The sequence below is a fragment of the Artemia sp. Qi Xiang Cuo genome, chromosome 17, assembly GCF_049724085.1.
Source record: "Artemia sp. Qi Xiang Cuo chromosome 17, ASM4972408v1, whole genome shotgun sequence".
Taxonomy (NCBI): Eukaryota; Metazoa; Arthropoda; class Branchiopoda; order Anostraca; family Artemiidae; genus Artemia; species Artemia sp. Qi Xiang Cuo.
In genome coordinates this window covers 32,063,660-32,085,952 of record NC_142810.1, presented here as the reverse complement: position 1 = coordinate 32,085,952, position 22,293 = coordinate 32,063,660, and the positions used below count along the sequence as shown (strand labels likewise).

Sequence of the window (22,293 nt, the reverse complement as noted above, 5' to 3'; positions counted from 1 at the left end):
ATCCTTTATTATTCTCTGAGTTTAGTGTCATCTATTTTTCCTCTTTGAAATAGTTGAATTGTTAGTTTACACATAATATGCAGTTTTGTTGCTTTTTCACGAGTCGGAAATTTCTTGTTTGGGGTATTCACCCCTCTCTGGATACGGCCTCGGGTTTCAGGCTAATTTTCAAAATTCCCATAATGTTTTTTGCTATAAACTTACCATTAAGATTAGTCAAACCAATAGTTACCGTTCATGAATCAGCTTCAAGTGGCGATTATTACTAACTTCACAGTTTTTTTCCTGTTTTTAACCGACATTTATATTCTCGAGTACTTTCACCTAGAGTTTGTTCTTTGCTAGGTTGCGGCGGAAGCCGCAACAATTATGTACATATGTATATATACGAACTTGCACGAATGAATATTTGTTTAGACTCGTATAAACCTTTTAGTACGTATTTCAAGATATTTATATAAAAATCTAAAACATTTTTGTAAAAAGAGTTATTACAAGAAGTGTCACTTTGGCACCATTGATCCTGCTACATTGATGCTCCCATGGAGTAGTGTTTCTTCTTTTCTATTCAAATGATATGTAAAACCTCGGTGATTTTCTACTGAAAATAGCTTCGGTATCTTCTTTTTCGTCCTGAAATGGGTTTGGAATTCCGTCTATCCTCTAAAAAGATGCTAGAAGCGGAAAGACTTCATGAAATTGGATGTCATGGGCAGCCAGCCGATTTCTTGAATGTACGACTGATGCTGATGAATTGTTCAAAGATTTTAAATGATCAATTAGAAAAATTTTACGAATGTAAATGTAATGTATTTATGAAGTGTTTAAGTTTGTACGGTAATATGCTACACCCAAAGCCTAAATGGTGCATTTTTAATTATAATAATAATAATGATTATTTAATTGAAAATCCGTCTTACAAAAAAAAAAGATCGAGCATGAAAAAAAGAACAACAACTAAAAAAAAAAAAAAAAATACAGAACACATCAAATACTTCAATAAATTACTGTGATAGTACCGAAGGCCAAGGGTGATTCAGTTACGAAAGACGCGTATTGTATGCAGAGACTTGCTTTCCTACAGCTATAGTAGGGTCAGCTAAGCTGAATTTTCTAATAAGATAAGAGTTGCGAGTCCATGGGGGGGGGGGGGAGGATACGTAGAAGCTATTTTGCCAAACGAAAGAATACTGAACGTAGTTCTTAATTATCTTTTTTAGTAAATATTTTCCAAAACGGTGCTATGTATAAATAATGTGGTAGAGCAATTGAGTTAAAAAGTTTTGAAAGAAAACGGCGGTTGAAACGTAGCTTATTTGTCACAAAAGTAGCATACGACAGCCCTACATGGCGTTCGATATAAGCTATAAGGAGTTGTCATGTGGGCTTTATTGAGGAACCAATGGAGAGACCGAGGTGAGCAATGTGATCAATTGGCTTGATCCTGCTGTTCCCGAAAGGAATATCTGCTGCCGGTGCGTGCTTCCAGTTGAAGAATACAACTTTTGGCTTTTCAGCATTGAATTCAAAACCAGGTTTTGAATACTCATATTGTAGCGATGTGACAACATCGCTAATACGCTGGATAATGTGACTTAAGTTCAAAATGTCATCTGCATAACAGATGAGAGACAAATTGAGACTGGAGAGAATGAAAAACGAGGGAGCACCGAACTGTGCATCGGGTACCTTTCTCGATGTCCACTAAAATATCAGGAGTGGTTGTGTGGTTAGAAGCAGAATGGTATATTGGAGGGCCGTCCGCTTTAGATGACAAATGGAGCACTAGGTGAACTTCAAGACTAGAATACATATCTCGGAGGGCTCTGATGTATGAGGGGCCCACCCAACGTTTTGCTGCATGCAGTAACATAGCGGCGTGAATGAAAGAATCAAACACTTTGCGCACATCGTGACCAGCAAGCACGAGACTTTCTTCTGATGCATCAGCATCAATAAATGCGTTCGCGACAACGGACAAAGCAGTCTCTTCAACTATCAAGCTCATGTGTATGGATAGTTCGTTTGCAAGCTTCCTTTTGGTAGACAGGCGAATATCTGAAACTCAACCAGAACGAGGGTGCTCACACTATAGCCGTGGCTGGTACCGAAATGTTATTTTCGCCAAGCTTCAACAAGGCTTGGATTACTTGGCCAGTGCTTTGTGACACCCCGGTGGATACGTTTGAGAGGTACTGTGACTTATCTGTATATCGCAGGGTGTGACAGATCTGTGCAAGTTAGATCTCAAGCAACACGCGTTTTTCATTTATATCAACTTCTGGGTTTCTCACAAGTAGCTGGAACGGAGCATGAATCTTTTGTGTGACAGAATCCATATCAGTTGCAAATAAATCACTTTGGAATTTTTTAGTCCTTGTAAAACTGGGTCTGGAGCTGACGGGGTTGTGAAGAAGGAGCAGACTGAAAGGAAGGACAAGAAAGAGACCCACATATTAGAAGGAGGTCTGACAGCTAGAGGTCAGTAACGACGTGGACAGATGGCATTTGAAGATTTGTTGAAGAGACTACGTGGTCAAGGTTTGATACATGGCTTGTTTGATGTATGCAAGTGTGTTCAAGGTCTTTTGCAAGAATCCTTAGCCGATCATCAAAAATACCAGACAAATTAGAAACACGCAATTAAGATGTCTCAATTGAATTACAGTTAAAATCCTCGATAATAATACAGCACTTATCTAACCGGTGAATCATAGAGGGACAAGACCCTAGTTTCTCACACGCAAAGGTAAACAGAAATTCCGACCGGTCACCGCGGTAATCTGTCGGGAGATAAATGTTGACAATAATGCACTCTTCTAACAGCAAGAAAAAAACTCACTAGCATCAAAACTACTAAAACAAAACGAATTCTTAGCAAAGGTCGCGTTACGATCCGACGAGCGACCTCTGGAAGCGGATCGTTTAGCTGGCACCGAATAAGTCGCAAAAATAGAATTAACTTTTAGAAGGCCTGAACTATGACTTGTGAGAAAATGTTCATGCAAGGGAAGAATATCATAATGGACAGCAAGTCTTTTATTACAGGAAGTTTAACTGGAAGTCCACCATTTATATTGCATAACAAAGGAGATGCAGCTTGTGGGAGAGTAGGTGAGTTCATTTCATACGGTGGGCTTTGTCGGTTAATTTTTTTTTTTTTTTTTTTTTTTTTTTTTTAAAGTTTGTGCTACTGGAAGCTTTACATTCTAGGCAGAACATTTCGTCCGAACGTGGGGTGCACTATTCAAAGTGCGATCGCACGATTTACATCGAGAGCAGAGCACCTAGTTCGAGCAATGAGAGGCCAGGTTTCCGATTTTGTGACACGGGAAATAGCGCTTTGCGAGGAAATTAAATTCCTGTACAAAACGCTTCTTGTATCCAACTTTCACGAACACTCTTCAGAACTGATTTGAACCTTGTTTCGATTCAAAATAGACCGTAAATACCCGAGATTTTCCAGACTGAGGCACTTTTAAGCAGTTTGGGACAAGAGATTAGGCTCGGTCCTCATCGTAGTCAATCGGAACGCCTTTCAGGACACCGATAAATAGTGGGGATTTTATGCTTATTGAAATACCAGAAGTACTTTTTTCTAGCATTTTCGGCTATTTCATTCGCTGTACGTTTTATCTTTACTACTAGTTTTCATTCAGATGCCGATTTTTAAGTTCAGTGGTCGCACATGAGGCCTCAAGGCACAGCTGGTCGATAAAGTCCTGACGGGCACTAGATGAGGGCAGATTGGCTGGATACTTCTTTAACATAACTGAATACGACGGAGCTTGGGCTGGGATAGGCGTTGAACTGGCATTACTTCTCGCCGGCCAGACCGAGCCCGAACGCGTCGCGCTCTCTAGGAAGCCATCCAGTTTTTGGGAAAGTTCATTCACTTTCGAGGCTACTGTGGCTGAAATTTTCCCCCCAATTGATGGGGTTTCAGATGGCGAGAAGATCACAAAACCAGGACTAGGCAGGGCTGTTAGCCATGGGTTTTATTACAAAGGAGGGTAATAACAAGCTTACTAAACATTCTTATTTGTCATTATAGACAGTTAATAAGTAAGTCAAGTACGCAAGAAGAACACGCGACGACCTTGAAATTTGAGTTTGCAGTTATTTGCATATATTTGCATCGTTTCAACTCATTGTTGTTTGTTTTTAGCGAATTTATATTTTTAAAAAGTCGTCTTTGGACGTCAGTCAAATCATCAAATGGTTGATGAGTCAATCAAATCAGTAAATTCGTGATGTTTTCTTTTTTTGGAACAGGAGGTCGGTTTTACTATTGCTATAAAAGGATCATTTTTCTAGAATGAAAAATTAAATGAAATGGTTAGATAAAGTATGGAAAATCAACACCCCAATAAAAGTTATTGAAGTAACTTCTCTATCTTGGCTAGTGATAGAATTTGCGGCATGTTCTTACGTAACTGAAAAAAGTTGCTTGCTATTGACATTATTTGCTCTTGGTGTCATTACTGTCCAAAGACATGAATTTGAAGTCACTCACTCAAAATTGAGCTCACGCCAGCACAGGTTGCGAAAGGGTTAAAATTGTGACTTCATTCAAAGGAGGGTTTTCTAGATTTTTTTTTTTTTTTTCACTGCTAACATTTAAGATTTCGGTAGCTAATCGTACCCGTATCTCTGTCTTGTTCCGATTGTTTGTACGACATTTCAAAAAGCTATAACAATCTGAAAAGGATAAGCAAAAACCCGAGATGTAACGTCATGATAACAATTACGCGAGGTCCGAGTCCCAATTTGGCATTACAAAAAATACTTTTGTGCCTTTGCCCATCGCGGATATAGCTTGGCGTTACCTAGCTCCGTTTGATACGGTCTTTAGCTCAAACTTTCAACTTGTAAGGGTCGAAAATCCTCCCAAATTTAGCCTGACGCCATCTTCCGCCCCTTGCTGCAGTTAGTAGCTCGTACTTTCGACCCTCACGCGTTCATTATCATGACGTCAGATTGCTCTTTTCTGTTGATTTTATATAAATTATTTTATCCTAATTTACATTCCCATAGACCCATTGCTATTTTGCATAATTTTTTACGTTTCTAGATTGATTAATTTAGCTTCTGGCTTTTTTACACAATTAATCAAAAAAACTTTTTGCACAGAATAAGTTTTTTAAAAAAAAAAAAAAAAAATAAAAGAACTCCATTAAACCAAAAATGAACAAAAATAGAATCAAATAATCTACCAAGCATACATCTACCACAAATTAGTATCAATAAATAAATGAAACCCAAAACAAACAGAAATTAAAATAAGTCAATCTCAAAACGAGCAGAAATTAACATGAATAGGGTTCTAAACCTTGTGCTTTATAAAATCCAGAGTATAATTTTTACTTTACTGAAAAAGATCCAAATGAATTTACTGAAAAAAATGTGCATTGTCAATTTAATATACATATGCTGATATTGATTCCTTAAAATCTTAATTAATGTTTGATTTCTTAAAGTTATAAAAGTGAAAACATTTAAAAAATTGTTTTTCAGTAAAGTACAAATTATATTCTGTATTATTTAAAATGACAGCTTTAAAAACTCGATGTTTGTTTATTTAGCACCTGTCTAAAAGAAAAACAAAGAAAAAGAAATAGTTTCCTGGAATCTAGAAGCTGGAATTATGTACTTCTGATTAATCATAAAATTACTAATACCTACAAATTTAATTACTGAACTTTCCAGAGAACTTTTTGACCAAGTTATAGAAAGAAACGTCTGGGATTTTTAACGTTACAAAAATAAGCTTCCTTTTTAAGGCTCCCTTATCTATAACAAACAACTGTTTGTGTGAATTACTGAAAAAAATTCAAATGAATTTACTGAAAAAAATGTGCATTGTCAATTTAATATACATATGCTGATATTGATTCCTTAAAATCTTAATTAATGTTTGATTTCTTAAAGTTATAAAAATGAAAACATTTAAAAAAATTTTTTTCAGTAAAGTACAAATCTATATTCTGGCTTTTAGAAAGCATAGGGTTTAGAACCCTACTCAGATTAATTTCTGCTCTTTTTGAGTTTGACTTATTTTAATTTCTGTTTGTTTTGGGTTTCATTTATTTATTTATACTAATTTGTGGTAGTTGTATGCTTGGTAGATTATTTGATTCTATTTATGTTCATTTTTGGTTTAATAGAGTTCTTTACTTTTTTTGAAAAACTTCTTTTGTGCATGAAGTTTTTTTGGTTAATTTCTGTTCGTTTTATATTGATATAGTCTTTTTCAGGAAGAAAGACTGAGCCTCTTCTGAAGTTAAACAACCATCCCTTCCATAAAAACCTTTAATACCTTAAATAGTAGGCATGAGAGGGGGGTTAGTTGCCCTCCAATAGCTTTCGACTATTAAATAGCTTTCGTCTTTTAATTTCCAATCGAATGAGCCCTTTTTGAATGCTAAACCGGGATAGAGTTACAGGAAAAGATATAGAGGAAAATGAAAATGTTTGTTACGCCTTGGATTTGAAGGTAGATTTTGTACGGAAGAATTAGTGATAGTACCAAAAGGATTAAAAAATAATAAGGCCCTTGGAGCTGATAGTATGGTAAATGAGTTTCTTAGATATGGTGGCTCTGAGGTTTCGAAATATGTTACTGAAGTTTATAAATATGATTTTTGAAAAAGGGGATGTACATAGCGATTTTACGAAAATCCTAATTAAACCCCTGTATAAGAAAAGTGATAAAAATGAGTGTGATAATTATAGAGGCATTAGCGTGGCCTCTGTAGGTAGCAACTTACTTAGTATCTTAATATTATACATTTTAGACTTAGAGATGCTATAGACAAAGTTTTAAGAGAAGAACAATACGTTAACCAAATGGGGAAGTAAAACTTTCCTGTACTTAGATTATGGTGATGATTTAAGCATCTTAGATGAAAGTGTGAGCAAAATGAATGAACTTGTAGAGGTTTTGCGAGTTCAGGGAGCTAGAATAGGTTTGAAAATTAATGTTAAGAAAACTAATCTGCTACAATTAGGAATAGGTAAAAATGAAAAGGTGATTTTGAGTAACGAAAAGGTCGATCAAGTGCACAGCTTATCTTATCTTGGTAGTATTAAATAAGAAAAAAACAATTTTTTTTAACTGAAAGTAAGGAACGACGTTAAAACTTAAAACGAACAGAAATTATTCCGTATATGATAGGGGCTGTCCCCTCCTCAACGCCTCGCTCTTTACGCTAAAGTTTGACTTTCTCACAACTCAATTTTTTTTTAAAAAACAAAAAACTTTAGCGTAAAGAGCGTGGCGTTGAGGAGGGGACAGCCCCATTCATATACGGAATAATTTCTGTTCGTTTTAAGTTTTAACGTCGTTCCTTACTTTCAGTTAAAAATTTTTTTTTTTTTTTATTTAATTTCTGAACGTTTTAGAATTAATGCAGGTTTTGATCTTGGCTCACCGTACATGAATAATTAAAATAAAATTTGCATATTAATTTACTTTTATTTGGTTAAATGGCTTTCTCGAAACCTGTTTAATTTTATTTACGAACATTTTTATTAGTAATAAATATGCGTTAGTTACGAATTAACGTACGTAACGAACTTCTATATCCATATTTTTTTAATACGTATATTAGAGGGTTCGCCCCCTGGTCAGTACCTTGCTCTTTAAGCTAAAGTTCGAATTGTGTTCCAATTCTTTAAAAATGACCGCTTAATCACAAAGGCCGTTAATTAGAATAAATAGCTCTTAAGAAAGTACTAAAAAATCTTTGGCTTAAATAGCGAGGTATTGACTAGAGGGTGAACCCAATCATACACGTAATATTTTCTCTTCGTTTTAAGTTTTGATGTTACTCCTTATTTTCAGTTGGAAAACTTGTTTTTTTATATTTAATTTCTGATCTTTTTTTAAATAATACTTGGAAATCCGGCGTCCCTTTCATAGCAATGTCCTTTCCCCCATGAAAACTTCCTTCATGGAAAGCTCCTCCCACATACCCCCTAACCCTCCCCCCCCTACTACCAGAAAAAATCCCCCCTGAAAACGATTGTATACTTCCCAATAAACAATACTATATATTAACATTGGGTAAAGCTCATAACTTTCAGCCCTCCCTCCGGGTACTTTGGAGGATTAAGTCATCCTAAAAGACATACTTATAATATTTTCGAACATGCTGAACAAAATGGCTATCTCAAAATTTTGATCGGGTGACTTTGGGAAAAAAATGAGCGTGGAAGGGGGCCTAGTTGCCCTCCATTTTTTTTGTCACTTAAAAAGGGCACTAGAACTTTTAATTTCCGTTCCAATGAGCCCTCCCACGTTGTTCTAGGACCACTGGGTCAATACGTTCACCCCGGGAAAAAAAAAAAAAAAAAAAAATAAACACGCATCCGTGATCTCTCTCTTCTGGCAAAAAATGCAAAATTCCACATTTTTGTAGATAGGAGCTTGAAACTTCTACAATAGGGTTCTCTGATACGCTGAATATGATGGTGTGATTTTCATTAAGGTTCTTTATCTTTTAGGGGGCTTTCCCCCTTTTATCGAAAATCAGCCAAATTTTCTCATTTTCTTTTCTCGCGTAACTTTTGATGGGTAGGACTAAACTTGATGAAACTTATATATTTGAAATCAGCATTAAAATCTGATTCTTTTGATGTATCTACTGGTATCAAAATACCGTATTCTAGAATTTCGGTTACCATTGAGCCGGGTCGCTCCTTACTTACAGTTCGTTACCACGAACTGTTTGATTAATGGTAAAGACCGTGGGTGCAGTGAAGATGTTAAAAGTAGAATAGTCAAGGCCCAATGTGTTTTTTTTCACAGCTGAAAAGAATTTGGACCAATAAGACTGGAAATCCGCGAGCCAAAAATAGAATATTTTAAACTATAGTGATGACAGTGGTCAAGTATGATCTTAAAGCGCCGGTCCTCCGAAAAATGAAGGAAGCATTTCTAGATACTTCCCAGTGAAATTTGCATACGGATTGTTTTGAGTACCCGACTAACTGACCGTATTTAAACATTTGGCTTTAGGGAAAATCTGGTTCAATCCCGCTTTCTAGGGCTATAATGAGAGAAAGGTTGAGATGGCCAGGGCGTGTTCTGCGGATGAAGGATGACAGATTGCAGAAGATTGGCCTTTTCAGCCAACCGTCTAGGGCTAAACTGAAAGCTGGTCGTTCTTGATTGGGGCGGGAGGATGTCGTAAGGGAAAAGGGAGCTTCCTGGAAGGGTGTAACGAGAGAGGCTTTGTATAGATTTGGTTGGTGTTGGAGCGTGTGTACCTTTGTTCGCCTAAAATGGTCTAAATGTAGAAACTAGCTTCCAAATGAACCTTAAAATAAACTATAACCAAGCTCCTTTTATTTTCAGTTCGTTTGATCGGGATAAAAGGCAATTGATGGCGTCGAAGGTGCATAAAGTTGAAAGATCAGGTTGTCGGCTACGTTATCAGCAAACTGACTATGATGTAACTATTTTATTTCTGTTTTTAGATAGTATACGTTTTTTTTTTATCCACCATTAGTATTCGAGTACCAGTACAGGTAAACTAGTCAAGCTAGAATCATGAGATATAACAAAGAATCAGGTCAGGGATTTACATATTAGGATAAGAATTCCAAAAAGGAAAGAACCGCCTTCTATTAATATTTAATCGAAAATAAAAATTTGTTCTCCTTTGAGATATTTTCATTTCCAAAGATAGAGAGCTACGTTTGACAAATTATACAATTAATAAAAATGACTTCGCAGCTTTCGTGTTAGAGCATCTTTGATTTTTCCCTTCAAAGAATTTTACCTGAAGCAATCTACTTGCAATATGCACTTTATTTTACTCATTATGTTTTGTCCTGCTGTGCCTTTTAGGATTACCCAGAATTGCAATTTTCGAAGGAGATATATAGTTTGTGAATGTACCGTATCTATCAGCCCTTTCGATAATTTTGCAGATATATGTCTGTATCCATGGGCGTACATAGCTTCTTCTCTAGGGGGGGGGGGGGAGCCGATTCTGTGATGAAGAGAGGGGGCTGAAGTTAAATTGACCGTTCAAAAACCATACATTGCCAGCAAGTTCGTTCATACCTATGAAATCTTTATTGATAAGTAATCATCAAAATCATAAATCATCAATAGGCTTCAGCATTAATCAATCTTCTTGGATTAGAGATTAATCTTTCTACGAAATTATGGATAATTGCTTTTTTTCACTTTTATTCCGTCATTCCAGCTGTTTATTTCCAGCTTTTTCAACCATCTACCTTTTATCAACTGCTTTTTAAACCATCTGTTTTTTCGGCCATATCTAGTGTAAATTTTAAGTTCTAGGGGAGGGAGGCAGCTGCCCCCCTCTGTCCCCCTTCCGTACGCCCATGTCTGTATCTGTATCCTCTTGGATCTGTTGTATCATCTTGTATATTTGTTTTTCCAGACCATTGAATCTTTTACTGTAGAACGTACCTTGACGTGTAGAACGTTATGACAAACTGACTAAACGTAGAAGAGAATAGAGTCGAGTAAGATAAGTGTAAAACGTCCATCTTTCGTTTTTAAGTAAACCTTAAAAAAAGGTTTTCAAAGTAACGTAAAGAGCAATATTACAACCCAAGAGGAGAAGAAATAATAAATTCCTACAGTAATTCAAACGCAAAAATGAAATGAATTGATGTCAATGAATAAACGAGCCCCAAACAACATAAATCATAACAAATTATAACATCAAGCTTAAAAGTAACGGATACTCCTATAGACTAATAAATAAATTAAAATAAACCGAAATTAAAATGAATAACCACGTCAATGCCTAAAATGAACGTAAATTGCCAAAAAAGGAGTGTGGCTACTGCTTCTTAAACCTTCTAGGGGCTATTGTGTCATTTGCACTTTACTGAAAGCAAAATATGCTTTGAATATTTTCTCTTTCATACTCATAATATTTAAAAATAAAAGGAATCCTGAAATTCCCAGAAATTAACATCATTGTTTGTAAGCTCGCTCTCCTTATTTCTTTCCTGTCTTCCCAGGGATTTTGGTGATTTCATTTTTTCTTTTGTTACCCAAATTTTGACAAATAAAATCCGCACTGTTCAAAATACTTAATATTTCAAATAGAGTAAAAGCGACATCCAAGCCGTTCAGGGGGTTTGGGGGGGGAGGGAGATTAAACCACTATTATTTACAAATCTAGGTTAGATTTATAATATTATTTTTGTTTTTTTCTTGCTGTTGATGGAGTGACAAATAAAAAATCAACTGTTCGAAATACTAATCGTTTTCAGTAAAGTGCAAATGAGGTTATAGCCTTTTGAAGATTTAAGGGGCAGTAGCCTAACTTCAGTTTATGGTAATGGCTGTTTGTGTTAAGTTTGATTTTCTTATTAATTTTTCTGTTTGCTTTAGAATTTAGGTATTCAGCTATAGCACTATCTGTCATCTTTACGTTCATTTGATTATTTGTTTTAATGTCTATTCGTTTTGGGTTTTCATGGATTCATTGACGTTTTCAGTTTGTACTACTTTAGGACTTTATTTCTGTCTGTCTTAGATTTTAATAGGACTTTACTTTTCTTGGGATTTTTTTTTCTAAAAGTTTTTTTCAATGGGTTTTTGCCCATTTTTAACTGACATAGTGGCATTGTTGGTTAAATATTTAGAAAAATAGTGACTTTTTTTGCAATTTTTCTGCTTATCAATCAAAATGTTGGATTGTAATTTGAATTTTAGACACAGTTTCAATATTCAGTTAGAGTTTTTGAGCAATATTAGCTTTGTGTCATCAATTTACCGTTTTGCATATACTATTTTGGGTCGGTTGAGAGAGGGATTATTATTCATGCGAATTGAGACTTCTGTATTTTTTGGTCTTCAAAAGGACTGAAGCAATCCCGACTCTCTATCCTGTAGACAACCATGTATCTTAATTCACCTGTTCATTAAAACAGTCTTTTAATGTTATAATAACTATTGGTAATTGTTTGTTTGTTCAATTAAATGGCGCGAGTCAATACGAGCAGATTTGCTTCCTTCGTTTTTTGTCATAATTAAGGGTCCCTTGATTCTAAAATTTTAACTGAGATGCCAGAATAGCCTGAAAGTACAAAAATCAATAAAACCTTATTTTCTTCTAAAATTACTGTTCTCTTAAGAACCCCTTAGTCTAGTCTATTTACCCTGAAAATTCTATTACCCATAGAGGCTTCTAGTACAAAAAATAGACGGATTGAAGACAAAAATTTATTCCCCCTCCAACCACAAAATTTAAAGTCCTCTTGCCCCCCTCGCATTAACTGACATTTTGAACTGCATCCCAAAACCGCTCCAAAGATGTTGCAGATATGCTATTTTGATAGCATAGCATCTTTTGTTCGGCCTCTGTCCCATTCCCTTAAATTAAAATTTAAGGTCCATATAATCCCCGAACACCTTCCGAAAATTTCAACTGGACCTTCAAAGCCGTCCTTGAGATATTTTAGGTACCGTTTCTGTTAACCTCGGTAAATATAGTGTTTCTCGATTATATTGACACATCACCATGAATAGATTCTTGTCCCAAGGGGGCTTAAAGTGTCCAAACGTTTGGGTAGATTTGGGACGGAACATGTTCATCGGTTCTCTACCACTTACTCAAGTTAAAATTCGAGTTTGAATGTCCTCCACCCTAAAAAGCTTCCTGGAAGTTTCAACTTGATCTTCCAAGCCCTTCCCAAGATAGTGCAGATGCGCTATTTTGGTAACCTGGGAACGCATTGTTTCTTTTTATTTGTTTTGCTACTTAACCATGAATAGATTCTTAATCCTATAGCAGCTTATAATGTGAAAACATTCAGGATTGCAGACGAAAATTATTTTGCCCCTCACCCAATGCAAAATTTTAATTTCCTCCCGCCCTTCTCTCTTCCTTCTCCTATACAACCTGGAAGTTTCAACTCCATTCCGGAGCTGTTTCGTAGTTCTCCGTTATCTTGTACCCTTTCCTAACACTCTAAAAGATTCAACTTGGTACCCAAAACCGTTCCCGACATATTGATGATGTGTCATTTTGCTAACTTGGCCAAAAATATTGTCTTTTGATTTACCTTGCTATCTAACCAAGTTTCGATAATAGATCCCATAAGAGTTCCATAATTGATCCATAGTGGATCAGAGGCGATAACTGTTAAACCCCTCCCCTTTCCCCCAAGACAAATTTGAAATCTCCTTGCTCCATACTCCCTCATCCTTTCTCCAACAGTACCTGAAAGTTTTAATCTCATTGCCAAGCTGTTCCCAAGATATGATAAATATGCTATTTCGGCGACCTTGGTGCACATAGTGCCTTTTAATTTAACTCTGACTCTCCCAAGTTTAGAGTCAATACTTCTTGGAATTTTTAAATTAATATTCGACGCTGAGATATTGCAGACATACTATTTTGATATCCTGGCTGCACAAAGTTTATTTTTATTCACCTTGCTATTTAAATGTGCATGAATCACAATCCTCGTAAAAAAAAATCACGTGCAAAATGTTTTGGTGGATCCAAATAAAATTGTTTAGCCCTTTCCCCCTCCCCCAAATGTAGGATTTGGAGTGCTCTTGGTTTTTCCTCTCCCGAGCAGTACCTGAAAGTTTCAATTTTATTCCCACAACTGTTGCCGAGATATTGCATCCAGGGATTTGAATACATATAATGTTATGTATTGTTTTTAGTAATTACGGATTTATTGAACTATAAGTTTTGACGTCTCAAAGCTTTGTTTCCATGGCACAATCAGATCTGATTTAAGTGATACAAATTCTTATAGGCCAGCAGGGGTTAGAAACATTCTTCTAAGCCATGGCGATAGAAATTTCTCCAATAGCGCCGCTTATAGCGCTGGAGATTGTGTCAACTAGGCTAGCGCCGCTCTCAATTAATGAGAGAAAATTGAATATGTAGACATATAAACGTGGCCTTCCTTTCTCGAGCTATCTGGAGATCAGATTCCTTTGGGAGCATTTACCTTGGAGACTTACGAACTAGTTACCTATTATTGGACTAGACGCAGACATATAAATGAAATAAACACAGATAAGAAAGACAATAGATTTATTGAACTTACATGCTTAGTCGCACAGCAACGGGTCACTTCAATGACAATAACGGTGACCGAAATATAATAGTTTCGTACTAATCGTTTCAGATCTGACTTCATATTAAAATTAAAAACACATTTACCCCACTCCCAAACGCAGTTCTTTTGTCCTGCGCTGTAAGGACTGCCTGCCATTGGCCCAAGAGGACCAAGGATGTATATCTTTCGTCCAATGAATTCTTTAAGATTTTTCAGATGATTCAGGCGTTCACACGATTTTTTTGCCATTTCAACTTCTTTAGAAATATCGTACTTAACATTTTGCTTTCTACTAATTATCTGAGCGAAATTCGAATGACAAGTGTCGTGGTTTGATTGAAGGTAGAACACAGTTTCTCTTTTTTCTGATTAAAAATTTATAATCTTGGAAGCGGTATTTGAACTCAATTAGGGGACGTTTAATTTCTGCCCGAATAATATTTATAAGGAAAGAATCTTGTATTTTAAATATATCACCTTTTACTCCTGGTACACATCACCCTTCCCATCAATTAATGACGTCCCGTCATTAGTAACTGCTTATTAGGAGTGCTTAAAATTTTTCAATTATATTTCTTATTTTATTCTACATCCCTATCTAAAATTCATCTACAGGACTAAGATTATTTATGGTTCTAGGTTAGCTACTATACTAAGGATTTTTTTTTCTATATCTAGCACTGATTACTTTTACATTTCCAACAAAGTTGGGGCTATTATACTTTTACATTATTTTTTTTTTTGATTTTCCTGTCTATATGACGTACTACATACTATCTGCGCTACGTTAAGTGAATAACATGATAATATTACACCTAATTCTACTTGTGGTACATACATGAATGATTTATAACATACAATATTTGGTTTATCATATTCACTGATAACATTAAACCTCTTTCACTGTTGGGATTTTTGAATTGTCAAAGTTATTAGGAAGTAACACATGTAGCTTCACATCTATTCATCACCTTCGTGTCCTTAATGTACTACACCCTTCTGTTGTAAATTATTGTCCTTCACTCTTTTTGTCTTGGCAAAATTTTGAAGCCTTTACGCTATGGTTTCTTCATGGAACAGTTCGAGTCGAGTTGTCTTTACACGGTAAGTTTTCCCTAATAGTCAACTGGGAAATGACCATTAAATATCGTTCTAATAGTTAACTGGGAAATGATTCATCCCACTACAGGTGTTGGTGTTTTTCTTCTCAGCATATCATTTTTAGGATTTTTGAGGCACATAGAGGATGTATTCTCGCGTAAAATTGTTCATTTGTGCCTTTTGAAACGGGTTGTCGTCATACTATAGTGACTCTCTTAAAATATTGTCTTTAAATTCAACTTCAAACATCTTCAAATATCATTTGACTTCAAATATCGTTTATCTTGTACTGCTCGATGGGGTTCTCAGAATTAAACTTCAAATTGTCTCTAACTTCAGTTTCAAATATCTTCAAATGTCTTTAAGTATCATTTAATTTCAAATATCGTTAAATATCGTTTATATTCTGATCGATGGGGTTCTCAGAATTAAACTTCAAATTGTCTTTAACTTCAGCTTCAAATATCTTCAAATGTCTTTAAGTATCTTTTAATTTCGAATATCGTTAAACACCGTTTATCTTGTGCTGATCGATGGGGTTCTCAGCATTTATGTCATTATATAGTTCGTTAAAGCACTTGATACTGAGGTTCAAATATAGTGTTACCTGATACGTAATATGGTTCATGGTCGAAGAAACGACGATCGAAGGTAACTGTTGTTTTCGTAGGCGAAGCTGGGATGAAAGTTGCCTGGAGTTATGGTGAGTACTCTTCGTTGGTTGAGATATGATGAAAATAGATGCTACTGGGTCGTATCTGTACTGGGCAGCTCATTGTAATGCTCAATAACCAATTTGCCATTTACTTCCTGTAATAAAAATAGCGAGCCAGAATCACACGTTCTTTAAAGTAAACACTCATAGTACAAATAATTCACGTATTAATTGGGTACGTTAATTTCTAAGCTATGAGACAGAATTAAATAAATACACTAATATTAGTACTCACAATGAAAATTTAAAACAGAAATGTCTTTAAATCTGTTTTAAGGCCGGACATATCGATATTAAATTAACATAATTTACCCTACATTATTAAGTTTGAGGTCTACTTTTACAATATCTTTCATGCCTGCATTGTTCACGCACGCCCGTGCTGTTTAAGAAATGCATGTGTAGCGTCATAACCACACGGTTTTACGCAAACGATACTACAATGGGGGAACAAGACATAACAAGGACGAGTGGAGACCCCTCTAACCACTCGTCTTCTAATGTCCTCCCTATTTCTAGGCTTAGACGTTCTCATGGGGTTCCGGGCTTAACGGCTGAAATGCAGAGGTGTTCTTCTTTGTTTTCCCGTGTTCTTCTCTTGGATTTTCCGTAATTACGAGTCAACATTGGTGCATCATATTCGTCTTTCGAATGAGGTAATTAGATGCAGGATTTCCAAGCTTGTTCGCGTAGATTCCAGTTAATGCTTGGTAAAGAATATAAGCGTAATGAAGAAATGACATCAATATCTTTTTTTTAGAAGGCTATTGTTTGAGCAAATCCTTCAGCACTAAATAAATAAATATTATATTAAAGTCTTATTAGAATCTGTTAAGCGAAAAACACCTTCACATTAATGGGGAATTCCTTGTGGGTTTTACTTAGTCGCCATTGGACATACACAGGGTTTCAATCCATATATCTTAACTGATTAAATGGTTTCAAGATTTTACATATTATTTTTGAGATATAATTTCACATCCGCAGTGAAATTCTACATATAAACGTACCAATAGGTTGTTTGGTTATAGTTACCAATAGTTGGCTATTAGTACATATATTACTCGAGTAAGAAAAACATGGATGAGCACTGTGTAGGCCTAAAATAATTATAATCTGCGCTAAGATAAAATATTTCATATAATTAGACGCTTCTGTACTGGTAGTTTTTTTTTTGATTTTATAAAGCTGCCAGATATAAGGGTATAGCCTACTGAATTGCACAGTTTAAAAACTAAACTTCTTTTCAAAATGCCCGACACTCCGAACTAGTCGTGTTTACTTCAGTTCATAAAAACAAATTAGCTCTATCAAAATATACTGAAAACTGGCTGAAATTTGTACGGGTATAATGGGGGGGGAATAAATATAGGTCTCAAGAGTGAATATTTTTAGTAGTCGCTATATTATAATGTTATAATTTAATATTCATGTTGTTCAAATAAATTTTGCATGAACTAAAAAAAGGGGGAAACAGGAAAAAAAATTGGCGAAAAGTAACGTTGGTCACTGGATAAAGCACAGTCTTTTCGAGTTAAACATAAATCTTAGTATATCTTAAATAAATTATCAGGTTATAATTAGTTTATTGAGATAATTAAATGTTAATTAATAACTTATTGAGTAATTATACGTTAATAAATAATTAAAGTAAAAAATTGAGTACGAATTGATTATAAGAATAATTAAATAAGAATTTGACTGATATTTTAAGCAAGAAAAACGAACAAAACGGCAAGTAAAAAAGGAAGATTAAGCACTAAAAACCTAAAAATAGAGCAAAACACGATTCAGATCAAGTTGTAGCTATGAATAGTGTCAGATTATCGAATTTTTAAGTCAGGTTAGGCATATTTGATTTATTTTTGATTAAAATTTTTTTTTTTCAATCTTCAAGTAGAAGGCAATTTCTGGAGGGATTCTACATCTTAGAAAAATCTTATGCCCAATTGTAGAGAGGAGATGTAGCCTCGTCTTAATCCATGAATAAGATCATTAGTAAAGATATCACCGTCATCACCTTGCAGTCTTCTTATTGGTAGAAATTAAACGATAAGTAAAAAATTTTTTTTGTTTGTTTTTGATGACATCAATTTTTGTTTGGACCTGGGTCGATTTTTCATAGAAAATTCAAGGGGACCTGAGTCAGTATAGGTAAAATGTAACCTGACTTACTTGCGAAAATATATAACAAAAATTAGAGCACAATATATGTAATAGATAAAACAATGAAATTAAAGGACATTTTTGTCACAAAACTATAGAACGGTGATCTCTCTGTTATTGTATGCGTCATAGATATAAACTAATGAAATTAAAAATTTTTTCGTCAAGGAGCTAAAGACATTAATGTCTCTGTTTCTCTTTGGAAGTAATGTTTAACACAGAGCTGTAGGACAGCATACGTCATAGATATAATATAATGAAATTTAAAAGCTTTTCTTTTTCTCTTTTTTCCTCGGAGCTATAAGAAAGTAAACTCTCTGTTTCTCTTTCAAAGCATTCTGATCCAAAAAACGAAAACCTAGCTCACAGAAGTTTCTATTCAACCTTTAAGTATTGTCTTGACTGGCCCTGGTTGTCATAAAAATACTAATTTTCTACACTTGAAGGACTGAAGTATGTCCCTTCCTACGGTCGTTAAAAAAAACTACATAAAACAATCATGGGCATTAAGTTCCTCTCAGGGCTTCCCACAAGACGTGGTTCAACACCATTGGTCGTTCTAAGTCCACCACAAGCATCCTACCTTTGATTATTTTTTATTCCAACCATTCTCTCCTGATCACCACTGTTTTGAGATCACTTGTATTTTTTTTCATTAATATTGACTTGGTTAACTTTACTTGCACGCTGTTAAATTTATTATGGTGTTAAATTTATTATCTTTGAAATTTGTCTTTATACGAGTTTTTTTTTTTTTTTAGGGATATTTCCATCTGTCAGGTTTTTTAACCGTTCTACCTGACTGTGTCGTTATTTTCTCCTCTGTTTCTTGCGGTTTTTTCTTTTTCGGTTTGTCTAGCGAAATAAGGTCAAACTTTTTGTATTATTTTTTCAAAAATTCTTGCCCTTTTAATTTTGTTTGTTTCACGTGTGTGTCGGCTGAAGTCGGCCTTGATTTTTCTATTTCTTTAGCTACTATATGATTTGATTCACCATCAGACTCTTCGGAACTAGTTTCTGTTGAATCTAGATTAGAACTTTTAGAGGTGACAATTTTTGAGGTGTCACCTGCCCTTCCTTAGTAAATTTCCACTCCTCTGGAAGTAGAAGGTTTATTCTCTAAGTCCTCGCCTTGAGTTCTCAACTTGGGGGATTTGAAAGATTCTTGAGAGCTTTGGGAGGAATCAAGAGTTTGTGCGGGGCTCCTTCATTGTTTGAATGCCATGTCCTCAGGGGGATGGGGCATTCTTTGCACGAAGGTTTCCCTCCATGAAGTCCACTTTTTAGGTTTGACCTTGGACACCGTTATATCATGATATTGATCTTGCTGGTCATCCTTGGGAGTTTTATTCTCGGGCAATGTACTTTGACTCTTTTTTATGGGGAAATTAATTAAATCCTTAGCTTCTTGCAGGTTTATTCTAATCAAATTTTTGAGAGGAGTTCTCTGTAAAGCAATGCCGGGGGTTTCTACTTCTCTGTTTTATTCTTCTTGCAATGACTGAGGCCGTTCCATTGGTGTTGCAGGGGAAACAACATTGTCAGGAATTCTTTTGGGGGGACATGGGGTCGAAATTCTATCGGGGATGAATTGGGTTTTTGGAGATATTGTATAATCTAAATCTCCTCCACCCGCCGATGAATAACTTTTTGGGCTTTTTGGCGTTCTTATTCTTACTGGTGTTAGGGATTTTTTTTTCTGGAATAACTAGATTTTCCATAGCTAAAAATTCTTCAAAGTTTTCCTGGTCACTGTCATTCTCAAAATAGTCTTGCTTGAAATTAAAGGGTTTTAGCTCTGCCAATCTTGATTTAGGGGGTTCATTTTCCGAATTTTATGAATTAGTAGAGGAGGGCTGTGATACCCATCTCTTTGGACATTTGGCTCTTTTTATTCAGCTAACATATGCCCTGTAAGTTCTTCCACTATCGGGGTTTTCCATTTTAAAAGTATATTCGTTACCGCACTCTTTGACTATTCTGTACGGTCCAGAATATTTGTTGGAAAGTTTTTTTCCTTCTGTTTTCTCCTCGTTCCTTAGGTAAACGAAGTCTCCTACTTTGAAATCTATATTCCACTTAACTTTGGGTTGGTATCTTAGCTCTTGGTTTGTTTTACTTTTTCCAACTCTTGCCTAACTATTTTATAAGTTTTACTCATTATTTTTATGAATTCTTGTTTATAATCTTCTGAGCTATTATAATACTGCCGAAATTCAATAATCTCATCATATGGGATTCTAAAATCACGACCAAAAAGTAAATAAAATGGATTGTCTTTGGTTGCTTCGGAATAAGCCGTATTGATTACGTTAGTTAAATAAGGTAAGAATTTATCCCAGTCGCTCCTATTGTATTTCGTATAAATACTTATAACTTTAGAAAATATTTTATTTCTGTTTTATATTTTTCCATTAGCTTGTGGATTGTACGGCGCTGTTACCAATCTCTATATATTAATGAAACACAATAAATATTTTTTTACTTTTGCAACAAAGTTGCTCCTGTTGTCACTCAAAATTTTATTAGGAATGACAAATTGTAAAAATAATTTTGCTAATGCCTTACTTGTGGCATAAGCACCTTGATTTTTTAATGTTTTTGCAAAAGTAAATCCGGAAAAATTATCTACAACCGAAAGAATACAAGTATTACCTCTGCTGGAAACAGGTAAGCCTCCACTTGTACCGTATAGGTCAAATGAGATAATATCGAAGGGGCACATTGCTACTGGGACCCTTCCCATTGGAGGATTTGGATAAGCTGGGGGGATTTTTCTCAAATTACATGCTTCGCATGTACTTACAAATTCTTTAAGTTTTGTCAGTGCCGATTGTACGTAAAAGTATTGTTTTAACTTATGGAACGTTTTCATAACTCCTAAATGTCCACCCGTGTCCGAATGAAAATATTCAAATGTAGGCCCTATCAAGTTTTGTGGTAACACAGGTATTATCGAGGTTTGGTTTCTATTTGTCTCAGCAGTCACGATTCTACACAGTATTTCTTCATCAAGATCATAGTAAAAATTATCTATCTTCTAAGAATTTTGAATTTATCTGGTAACGCTTTATCATTCACAAAATAATCAATTAGTGCTACACACATTTCGTCCTTTTTTTGCTTTCTTTTTATATTTTCCAAAGACAAGGGGCAATAGTTAATCTTATTTGCTTTTACTGCGTCTTCGACTTTGTTTTTCTTACATCCATGTTTGCTTTTAGCATTAATAGCATTAACTTCATTTTCTTCAGTTTCCGACGGACTATTTTCTGGATATCTACTCAAAAATTCACAAGCTGCGTTTTGTTTTCCATTTAAATGTTCAATTTAATAATATAGGTCTTGGAATTTAATAATCCATATAGCTAGAATGCCCGTGGGGTTTTTAAATGTGCGCAGGTACTGCAAGCTTTTATGGTCTGATCTTAATATAAATTTTCTACCAATTACATAATGTCTAAACTTGTCCAAGTGGTAAATAATAGATAACAATTCTAAGTTTGTGGCGGAATAACTGCTTTCGCTTTTTGATAATGTTTTACTTGAATAGCATGTAACTTTTTCTATTTTTTTGGGTGGTTCCTGTGGACGGTTAGGGTTTTCTACCGGGATTATTTGCGAAAGGATAGCGCCTATGCCCTTTTAGCTAGCATCAGTGGTAACGATGAATTTTCCGTTTTCGAAATCAGGGAGTGATAAAATTGGTTCAGAAGTGAGTGCTTTTTTGAGACGGTCTAGGGAAGTTTGTGCTTTCTGGGACTAAGTAATATTATGGGATATTCCTTTAGTTAATTCCGCGAGGGTTTTCGCAATTTGGGCATAATTGCGTATGAAAATTTTCAAAAGTAGCCAGTAAAGCCTAAGATTCCTCTTAATTCTTTCATAGTTATGGGGGGCTTGAGGTTCTCAACACATTTTATTTTATCAGGGTCAGGAGATATCTCTCTCTGGGTTGCTACTACTCCCAAGAATTTAATTTTAGATTGAAATAAATTAAGTTTCTCAGGCCGGCATTATAAATTCCCTTACCTGAACTTCTCGAACACCTTAGCTAAAGTTCCTAAGTGTTGCTCGGTGTTTTCCCCCACGCATATAATATCATCAACAAAATGAATTATAATCTTTAATCCCCTTAAAAGGTGCAAAAGGGGTCTACACAACGCGCTTGAACTTGTTTTAAGCCCAAATGGTACCCTTAAGTATTCATAAGAGCCATATTCGGATGC

General features: G+C 35.2%; 1 protein-coding gene across 2 annotated transcripts in view; it reads left to right on the top strand.

Moving 5' to 3' along the window:
- dtn (transmembrane protein 132C dtn) overlaps positions 1-22,293 on the top strand; it is a 258,507-nt gene that overhangs the window by 189,814 nt on the left and 46,400 nt on the right. For both annotated transcript variants that reach the window (XM_089103044.1, XM_089103045.1), the window contains exon 9: positions 9,362-9,458. In XM_089103044.1, coding sequence (XP_088959170.1) covers positions 9,362-9,458 — 97 coding nt within the window. The remainder of the gene's footprint in view (positions 1-9,361; positions 9,459-22,293) is intronic.